At 44.8% G+C, this 9,403-nt stretch overlaps 1 protein-coding gene across 2 annotated transcripts; it reads left to right on the top strand.

The window, feature by feature from the left end:
- The first annotated feature begins 147 nt into the window (after positions 1–147).
- On the top strand, positions 148–9,159 carry PSMD10 (proteasome 26S subunit, non-ATPase 10). 2 transcript variants are annotated; one of them, XR_014027557.1, is made up of 6 exons: positions 148–291; positions 1,129–1,227; positions 3,367–3,513; positions 4,559–4,725; positions 7,168–7,692; positions 8,793–9,159. XR_014027557.1 is itself a non-coding variant. In XM_081336403.1 (5 exons), exons 1-5 carry the CDS (start codon positions 163–165, stop codon positions 7,319–7,321), a joined length of 696 nt encoding a protein of 231 aa, XP_081192529.1. In that variant the 5' UTR covers positions 148–162; the 3' UTR covers positions 7,322–8,753. The 2 variants fall into 2 exon arrangements, 1 of the variants encoding a protein (XP_081192529.1); XM_081336403.1 differs by lacking the exon at positions 8,793–9,159 and having other exon boundaries at positions 7,168–8,753.
- Positions 9,160–9,403: the final 244 nt, after the last annotated feature.

The raw sequence follows: 9,403 nt of genomic DNA, 5'->3' as shown, positions 1-9,403 counted from the left end.
GGGAAGTGGGAGGGGCTGGGCCGAGGGGCGGGGAGGCCGCGGCTATTGGTAGGCTGGCCTGGCGATCGCCCCTCCGGATTGGTGGCGCGGGGACGGTCGGCTCCGCCCCCTCCCGGGTCGGGGAGTCTGCGCAGGCGCGCACGAGGATCTTCAAGCTCCGGCATGGAGGGGCAAGAAGGCGGTGGGTCCGTCTCCAACGTGGAGCTCTGCAACTTGGCTTACGCGGGGCGGCTGGAGGAGCTCAAGGAGCGGCTGGCCGCCAACCGGAGCCTGGCGACGCGGGCCGATCAGGTTGGCCCGGCCGCCGGGAAGAGAACGTGGCCGGGCTTGGGAGTTTTGACACAAACCGTGGTTTATTGGATCCTGGCTTGTCGCGCAGACCTGTATAGGCTTGTTTCGCACGGCTTAAAGAGGGCTTCCCAACCACAGAGTTGGCCCAGTGCACTAAGCCGGCATCAGGCATCGTGACTTAGTGCATTGTGGCTTGTTCAACAAACCGTGTTTTTGTCAACATGTAGAAACAATACAGTGGAGACCCTAATGTTAAGGAATCAAGGCCAAAACCTTTATTGTACCACAAATACTTTGATGCAATCGGTAGTGGTATATTCCATATCCAATTTTGGATAAAAATGTTCAAAACTAACAGGTTTTTCAAGTCTGTAGCCAATATTTTTTCTGTTGCATAGACTAATCTTCATAAACGTCTTTCTTAACCATTTTCCCCCCACACCCAATTTTCATTAGAATTCAAAATCAGCATTCTGAACTTAAATGCTTTCCTTGAGGATTTTATGTGCAAAATACAACAATATTTGTACATATTGGCTTGCTTGAGATACTTCTTAAACAGCAGCAACTTTATTATAAAGTGAAAGGGAGAGACCTATAGGGTGACTTCCAGATATGAGGTTCAGCTACCAGATCTCTCAATAAGGACCATGGGGCTTGGGGGATTCTGGGAACTGAAGTTCACTTATTCGGAGGGGTTTTAATTTAGGGAAAGCTGCTTTGAAGGATGAAGTGATCTCTTTATGGGATCATGTATCAGTTGACTTCATATCTGTAAACAAAAAGCACTTACCTCCGTTTTTTCCCTGTGTCCGTAATCTTGTCTTCTCCATTCAGGACAATAGGACAGCTCTACATTGGGCGTGTTCAGCTGGTCATTCAGATGTCGTTGACTTTTTGCTAAGCCTGGGAATGCCTGTTAATGACAAGGATGATGTAAGTATCACCTTCGTTTATATTTTCTATTTACAAACTATTGATGGGCTGTGTACTTTTCTGCCATCTTGTTTCCTGCTAGGAACTCTTAGTTGCTGTAACCATCATAGGTAGTTAGCAAGAGTGCACTGCTGTGGTTGGTGGGTTGTAAGTCCTCAACTTACAACCACAAATTGAGCCAAAGTTTTGTGTTGCTAAGCGAGACATTTGTTAAGTGAATACTGCCCCATTGTACGATTTTTCTTGCCACAGTTGTTAAGTGAATCTGCAGTTGTTAAGCTGGTAACACGGTTGTTAAGTGAATCTGACTTTGTCAGAAGGTCACAAAAGGGGGTGACATGAGCTCAGGACACTGCAGCCGTCACAAATATGAGTCAGTTGCTAAGTGTCCAATGATCGCATGCAGATGTTGCAATGGTCGTAAGTGTTAAAAAAGGGCATAAGTCAGTGCCATTGTAACTGAGCAGTCACTAGATGAACTGTTGTAAGTCGAGGACTGCCTGTATTTTTTTTTAATCTGAAGATGCCAGATTCCTATCAGGGTAGCAATCTCCTTTTGGAAGGAAACTTTTTAAGTCCTTTCTGCTTGCCTGGAGTACGCCCTGTAGCTTTTATGTGGGAACGACACCAAACTGAAAACTCTTCCTAATGTAAAATAGAACTTAGATCAGGGGAAGGCAACCTCAGCTCTTCTTCCCACCATGGAAGGTCTGGGGGAAATACCTGGTCATTCTTCACCCATATCTGCCCCTAAAGGTAAAGTTTCCCCTATCCAGTCATATTTAGGAGGCGCTGCTCACCTGTTTCTTAACCAAGGCAGCCAGCATTGTCCGAAGATGCTTCCATGGTCAGAACGCTGTTATCTTCCCACTGAAGTGGTACCTGCTTTATCTACTCGCACTTGCTTGCTTTTGAACTGCTAGGTGGGCAGGAGTTGGAGGAAGGAACGGGAGCTCACCCCAGCGTGCAGCGCTCAGGTCTCAAACCCAGGCCGCCAGCTTTCCAGCTGACAAGCTCAGTGTCATGGTTCCGACAGATGAAACTCTTCAAAGAATTTCGAGGCATTGTGAATGAATGAATGAACCGTTATTGTCAAAGTACAACGTGTATACATTGAGATTGGCTGAGCCTCCCTTCGTGCCCCCTCCCCCACAACTCACAGTGACAACAAACCCACCATCTTGTTTACTTTAAAGAATCTTTATTCGAGTAGCATGGCATCGGCACGTACACGGTCGAAGCCAAAATCTGAATTCCCCTCCCCTGCGCACATAGTATCAAAGCACAATTCCCTCCTTTAATTCACGGTCATAAATCACATTCCCCAATTAGTTTGAAGTGTGGGCTTCCCCTCCAGTTCTTCAACCTGCCATGTCTTGTCATCTCTTATTTCAAAACCCCTAAGTTCACACAGTGCTGAGCCGTCATGCCCTCTCAGCCCCTAAATAACTCAAATATCCATGGACTACTTGGCTTTGTGTTCTTACATTCCAGGAAGGCAGGGGAGCAAAAGGCACCAGCGAGTACCTGCTCCTATAGCACCGTCCCTGCAGAGATGAAATTGGAAATCTTAGTGGGTTGGAACGCTGAGCTTATCGATCAGAAGGTCGGCAGTTTGGCAGGTCGAATCCCGAGTGCCGCGTAACAGAGTGAGCGCCTGTTACTTGTCCCAGCTTCTGCCAACCTAGCAGTTCGAAAGCATGTAAAAATGCAAGTAGAAAAATAGGGACCCCTACGGTGGGAAGGTAACAGCGTTCCGTGTGCCTTTGGCATCTAGTCATGCCGGCCACATGAGCACGGAGACGTCCTCGGACAAGCCCTGGCTCTTTGGCTTTGAAACGGAGATGAGCACCGGCCCCTAGAGTCGGAAACGACTAGCATGCATGTGCGGGGGAACCTTTACCTTTATAGCAGGGGGTCCCCAACCGCCAGGCCGCAAACCAGCACCGGGCCGCGGCATGCCAGCAACCGGGCCACATGAACAAGCAAATCCCCATCCATGGGATGCAGGCAGCACCCAAAACAACACACACTCTGGTCCCCGGAAAAACCTCTCGCCACAAAACCGGTCCCTGGTGCCCAAAAGGTTAGGGACCTCTGATCTATTGTCTTTTTTTTTTTTTTTTTGTCTTTCTACAGGCTGGCTGGAGCCCCTTGCATATTGCCGCATCGGCTGGACGGGATGAAATTGTGAAAGCTCTGCTTCAGAAAGGAGCTCAGGTGAACGCCGTCAATCAGAACGGCTGTACCCCACTGCATTACGCCGCGTCGAAGAATAAGCAGGAGGTTAGATTTTGAGGGCTCCTGGGTGCTGCCTCTGAGCTTGGTTGTTTTCTTGCAGACGTTTTCGTTACCAAACTAGGCAACATCCTCAATGCGAGTCTTTATAGTCTTTTCACAAATGAAGTCAGATCCTGTTGTAGGATCCCATCTGGGTCGGTCAGCGGGACCAGAGTCTTTTTTGTCTTCCGAGCTTTTTGGACTCGTGCTGGGGCTCCATCTTCAGGGAACTTTTCCCTTGGGCTGTTCTAGGTGTGGTATTTATATGGGACCTGTTGCAGTGTGGCTTTTTCGACATTGATTGGGCTATTAAGTTGTTGGCTGTTGTTTCCTTGTGCTACCCAGCCCTCACCTCCTAAGTCAGTGATGGAGAACCTTTTAGAGACCGAGTGCCCAAACCGCAACCCAAAACCCACTTATTTATTGCAAAGTGCCAGGACCGCATCAGCATTGTGGTGCCTTCTGGGAGGGCAGGGGTGTGGCCCACTGGGTGGGCGTGGCCAGGGTGGTCACAGCAGACTGGGTGCATGTGGCCGGGTAAGCGTGGCCGTCTCGATGCTAACACCTCTACTCGAGCTTGCTAGCCAGCCATTTTGCCTGCTTTGTGCTGGGTGGAGTTGCTGCTCCGGGCAGTGGGAGCGGCACCCTAAGGGACCTGCACGAGCTGCTAGTGGCGGTGCACATGCCCACAGAGAGTGCCGCCTCTGGCACGCGTGCCATAGGTTCACCACCACCTAAGTACTTGATAAGCTGGGGGTAAGCCAGCCCTCCTATTAACTGATGAGGGGCCCGTTTCCCAGGCTTCCAGCACTTCCCTGCCTGTTTTTGTGCCTGCTCGTCCAGCAATCTTAGTACAGTAGCTGCAAAATTGAATGCATGTCCTTGTTCATCACGCCGTGAGGCTACCAGTGAGTTCAGGTCTGACTGCTCACTTGTGTTCTTGATACCTTTTCTCCTTTATCCATTAGATTTTGCTTTGTGGCCTTTGTTGTTTTTCCCCGCTTCTCAGAAGCGAATGGTTTGGTCATCCCTTTTCTTCTCTCGGCAATAGATTGCACTCATGCTGCTGGAGAACAAGGCTAATCCAGATGCAAAGGATCACTTGGCCTCCACACCGTTACACAGAGCGGCCTCCAAAGGGAACCTCAAAATGACAGAGATGCTTCTGAAACACAAAGCTTCGGTCAACTTACAGGACTCCGAAGGAAATACGCCTCTGTAAGGATGGGAGGGTTTATTTATTATAAGGCTTGGGCGTTAACTCAGTGCAGTTTAATCCAACCATAAAACAGTCGCTTACAGATACTCCTTGACTTTGTACAGTCACTAAACTAAACGAACTGTTCTAAGTTATAAGGGCACTGCAAAAAGTGACTTACACACACACACACATACATACATACATACATACATACATACATACATACATACATATATATATATATATATATATATATATATATATATATATATATAATTTTTAACATAATCACCATTAATATTTGGTAAACGGTGTGTTGTCTGGGTTTATATTTACAAACAACAACAATTAGTTTTTATAGTTCCATGCTCCACATAGTAGCTTTGCTTGATTTTCTCTTCTTGCAATAATGCTCTCTTTTATCAACCTTAAATTAGGACATTTCTTAATAATTTCAGTAGATAACAATTGAACGTAGACATTTTTCTAGTATTTCTACAAGTAACAACCACGTCAGTATGAAGTTTCTTTTTTAATTAATCATCTTAAATCACCTTGTCAGAAATCCTGTTTTTAAAGTTCTCGTTTAAAGTTGTTTTCCCCACAATGTTAAAAAAAAACATTTTTACCGCTCAAGATTTTCTTAGAATTAATTAAACTTAAGTAAGCCACTTAAGTGACTGATGGCCGTTTTTCACACTTACGACCGTTGTGACATTTCCCACGATCACAGGATCATAATTCGGACATGGGATTAACTTTCCCAACCTTCTGACAAGCAAAGTCAATAGAGAAGCCAGATTCACTTAACAACCGTGTTATTAACAAATGTAGTGATTCACTTATCAACTATAGCAAGAAAAGTTGTAAAATGGGGCACAACGGTCTTGCTTAACAAAAAGTTTGGGGGTCAATTGTTGTCGTATGTTGAGGACCACCTGTACTGTAAACATGCAGAACTAACCCAGATCCATGGGTCCTTTCCAGAAATCGTAGTTAACTTGGTCTGGGTTTGTTCAGACATCTAAACAAAATAGATATTTACTCCATTCACCCAGTACTCCAAGCTGTATTTCTCTATTCATGATTTATTTTAGCTAAACAAATAGTTCCCAGCCTGTTTTGGGGAATCCGTGGTGGTCAGCAAAGTCACTTAATAACCATGTGACTAACTTAGCAGCTGCAGCGATGCACTTAATCGTAGCAAAAAAGGTCGTACAATGGAGCAAGACTCAGTTTTAACAACTGTCTTGCTTAGCAAGGGAATTTTTTTGTGGTCGTAAGTCGTGGACTACCTGTATTGTGGGAGACAGATCCACACAGACTTTTGATGGCCCAGTCTTAAGTACTTGGGCCAGCAATCTGCTTACACCGCGTGAGACAACCTTGCTTAATTAACAGACTTTTAGCCTTGCTTATTAAGAACTTCTTTCTACCTAACTTTCAGATCTATTCTGATACGTAGTCCTTACCTGACAGTGTACGTAACTAAATTTACCCAGACGGAACTGGCTGTAGATTACAACTAAATCCATAATTTGCACTTCCAGTTGTATCACAGGCATGCTGTCTGCTAAAGCTACTTAAATTGCTTCCAGCATCTGACCTGTTAGAATGCCACTAAGCGTCCTTAATGTTAGATTAACCTGATGCCTGAACTGATACTTTTAACCCTTAAATGTAATGCTAAAACGGCAGGTGTGGCTGTAACTCAGGTCTGCCTTTGAGGCAACAAAGTCTAAATATTTAGGGCATTGGAGAATCAAACTGTAACTTTGGGGGGGGAAATGCATTTCTCAGTCATCCAGGCCATCATTGTCCCAAAGGTGCTTTTTCACAAGGCAACTGGACTTTCTTGGGAGGGGGGGGGGGTTGAAAACATTTCATTTCTCATCCAAGACGGTTCTTCAACTCCGACTGGGGGAAAAAGACCTTTGGGACTTTTTTTTACATCATATCAGCACACTATCTGTTCAAAGTGTTCTGATTCTCCTAAGACGATCAAATCGAGTAGCTTTATTTAGTATTTACCCATTTCTGGTAGTTTACCAATAAAGAACGAAGTCCTCACTTCACGTAGCAAAAAAAATAAAAAAAATAAGCTTCTTCCTACTTGGGATATTATTCTTCAGCTTTGAATGCAATATCACAGAGTCCCTCTGAGGAATATGAGCGGTTTCTAATATGACCAATAAATAAAATACAAAAAAATAATAATAATTCATACAGAATCCAAAGTAGCTGTTTTGGCCGAACAATCCAGCAGATATATTCAGGCATATTTTTTTTTATATGCCATCCAGAGTGACTTGATAGGCAGTGCATAAATTTAATAAATAAATTGGCACGCCTTTAGCTTCTAAAGAACTCTTGCTCCGGCATGATTATAAAAACCCTGGAGAAGAAATATGCTGAAACTTGAGTGTGTGAAAGGGAGTAATTCTTGGTTTCCTCGACAGCCACTTAGCCTGCGATGAAGAGAGGGTGGAGGAAGCGAAACTGCTGGTGGCCCACGGTGCAAGTATCTACATTGAGAACAAAGAAGAAAAAACCCCTTTGCAGGTTGCCAAAGGAGGGCTGGGCTCCATCCTCAGGAGGCTGGTTGAGGGGTAGCTGCTGTGGGCAACCGAAATTCCATTCTCGACAAAAAAAAACTGTTCATATGAGGCTTTTTTTAAAAAAAATAATCTCAAAGTGCTACAACTCGAATTTTTTTATTGCACTGTAGCTACTCTGTACTTTCCCATGTCTTCAGTGCTCGTTCTGCAAAAAAAACCATCTCCTTGTGTTACGAAGCTTATTATTATTATTATTATTTGTATTTATATACCGCCCCTCTCCCGAAAGACTCGGGGCGGTGAATTATGACTCTTTTTGCCAACTCTAGTTGTCCTGTTGGAGAGTAGTTTCAAGATAACTCTTTCCGTCTGCTTTCGTATAGCAACACCCCGTTGGGATCCTGCTCTCTCACCTTGCAAGAAGAGGTAAATAGATTGAAGACTGTTACCTGTGAAGGCGATCCCTTTATGCCAGAGTTCCCCAAACTTTCTGCCTTGGCAGCCCAGTGGGTGAGAGGGGGGAGAGGTTCAGCGGTCCAGTGGGGAAGCGCACCTGCGCCTGCCTCTCACGCAGATGGAGCACCCACATCCTCCATTTGGGGATGTGCACTACCCACCACTTCTGTGGCTCCGTTCTGAACAGCTCAAGGCCCGGTAATGGACCACAGCCTGGGAGTTGGGGACCCCTGCTTTATTCCTTCAGGTCATTGGCTTTTCTGTTAAGTAAAAGTGAAAAGCTGGTGCTGACATGTGGTGGCTGAGAAATTGAGCAAGCCTGGCCAAAATTCAAGGCTGCAGAATCCCTTGCCCTCCAGAAGTGGCTGAACTACAATTCCCAGCAGCCAACTGCCAGCAGTAGAGGATTCTGGGACTGTACCTTAATGGCACTTGGAGGGCCACTGGCTGCAGCTGCCTCCCTGGATTTTTTTTTGTTGGGATATTTTTAGAAACTTTTTGCAAGTATCTTTGGCTTCAGCCTGCTGCCTCCTGCATGCCGTAAGTGATTGGAGCGGAGCATTGTAGGAAGAAAGCTGATAGATTTAAACTTAGTTCGGGAAAGGTGCAGGTAGCAGAAATTGTTCCTTGTGAATAAAAGCTAATGTAGTTGACATTGTGGAACTTCTTGGATTTATTTGCCAGAATCTTTTGTGGCTAATTTTGTGGCTTCAGCAAACTACTTATTAAAAGAATTACTGCTCAAGATCATTTTGAAGTATTCCTGAAGGCTTAAAATAATAACGAAATGTTTATTAATGATGATGACGATGATGTTTATCCATTCCTTGTGTCCAACTCGTGATTCTATGGGCCATGTCTCTCCGTGTCTTCCGGTTTTGCACTGCTTCTTTTGAGTTTTCCCCATGATCTGGCTGGTGTCAGCTATGATGGTGTCGAGCCATCGTGTTGTTTGGTGGCCTGGTTTCCTTTGGCTGCTAACTCTTCCGAGCATCATTGCTTTCTCCAGTGAATTCTTCCACTTTTCCCCTCCAAAATAAGTGAGAGAGTTTTATGATTTTGCCTTCCAGTGACATGCCTGGTGTTAACGGTCTTCAATACTTGCTTCTTGGTCACCTTTGCTATCCAAGGAATATGCAGGAGGAGCCTTCTTCAGCACCCCAGCTCAAAAATACTAAATACTTAAACCAGTATTTCTCAAACTCTGTAAGATGTGTGGATTTCAGCTCTCGGAATTGGGGTAGGGAATTCTGGGAATTCTGTTAATGTGGAGAAACACAGGTTTAAACCAAAGCCCTTAATATTAAGCTGTTACAAATACCATAAGTGATTATGAACTTCCAGGTGTGCTGGTCGTGTTTTTCTACCCCAACCTCACTTCTTTGATGGTTTGAGGGTATACAGGACTGTCTATATGCTGCAATAAAGTTGAAGATAACAGAATGTTACAGGTACGATTCTTAGTCCTATTGTAGCACTCTTATGAAATGCATCATGTCCTTAAGTTACTTTTCAACTTTGCAACACGTTCTTGTTATCAAAGAAACATAACAGGAGAGAGTCCGGTAAACATTTTATTGTTCTTTGAAGTAACAAAAGAATTGAGCAGTTCCGTTCTTCTCATGCTGCTCTACATAAGAAAAGCTACACCAGTCATCTCTGCTGAACGATGACTAACAAG

This window comes from Vipera berus (assembly GCF_964194415.1).
Source record: "Vipera berus genome assembly, chromosome: 11".
Lineage (NCBI taxonomy): Eukaryota > Metazoa > Chordata > Lepidosauria > Squamata > Viperidae > Vipera > Vipera berus.
The sequence above is the reverse complement of the archived record's forward strand: the minus strand, read 5'-3'. Positions and strand labels throughout refer to the sequence as shown.

Excerpts from the sequence above, each read along its gene's own strand:
- PSMD10 (XM_081336403.1), top strand. The coding sequence starts at position 163 with ATGGAGGGGCAAGAAGGCGGTGGGTCCGTCTCCAACGTGGAGCTCTGC. Across the intron at positions 292-1,128 it reads TGGCGACGCGGGCCGATCAG|GACAATAGGACAGCTCTACA; the intron begins GTTGGCCCGGCC and ends TTCTCCATTCAG. Across the intron at positions 1,228-3,366 it reads CTGTTAATGACAAGGATGAT|GCTGGCTGGAGCCCCTTGCA; the intron begins GTAAGTATCACC and ends GTCTTTCTACAG.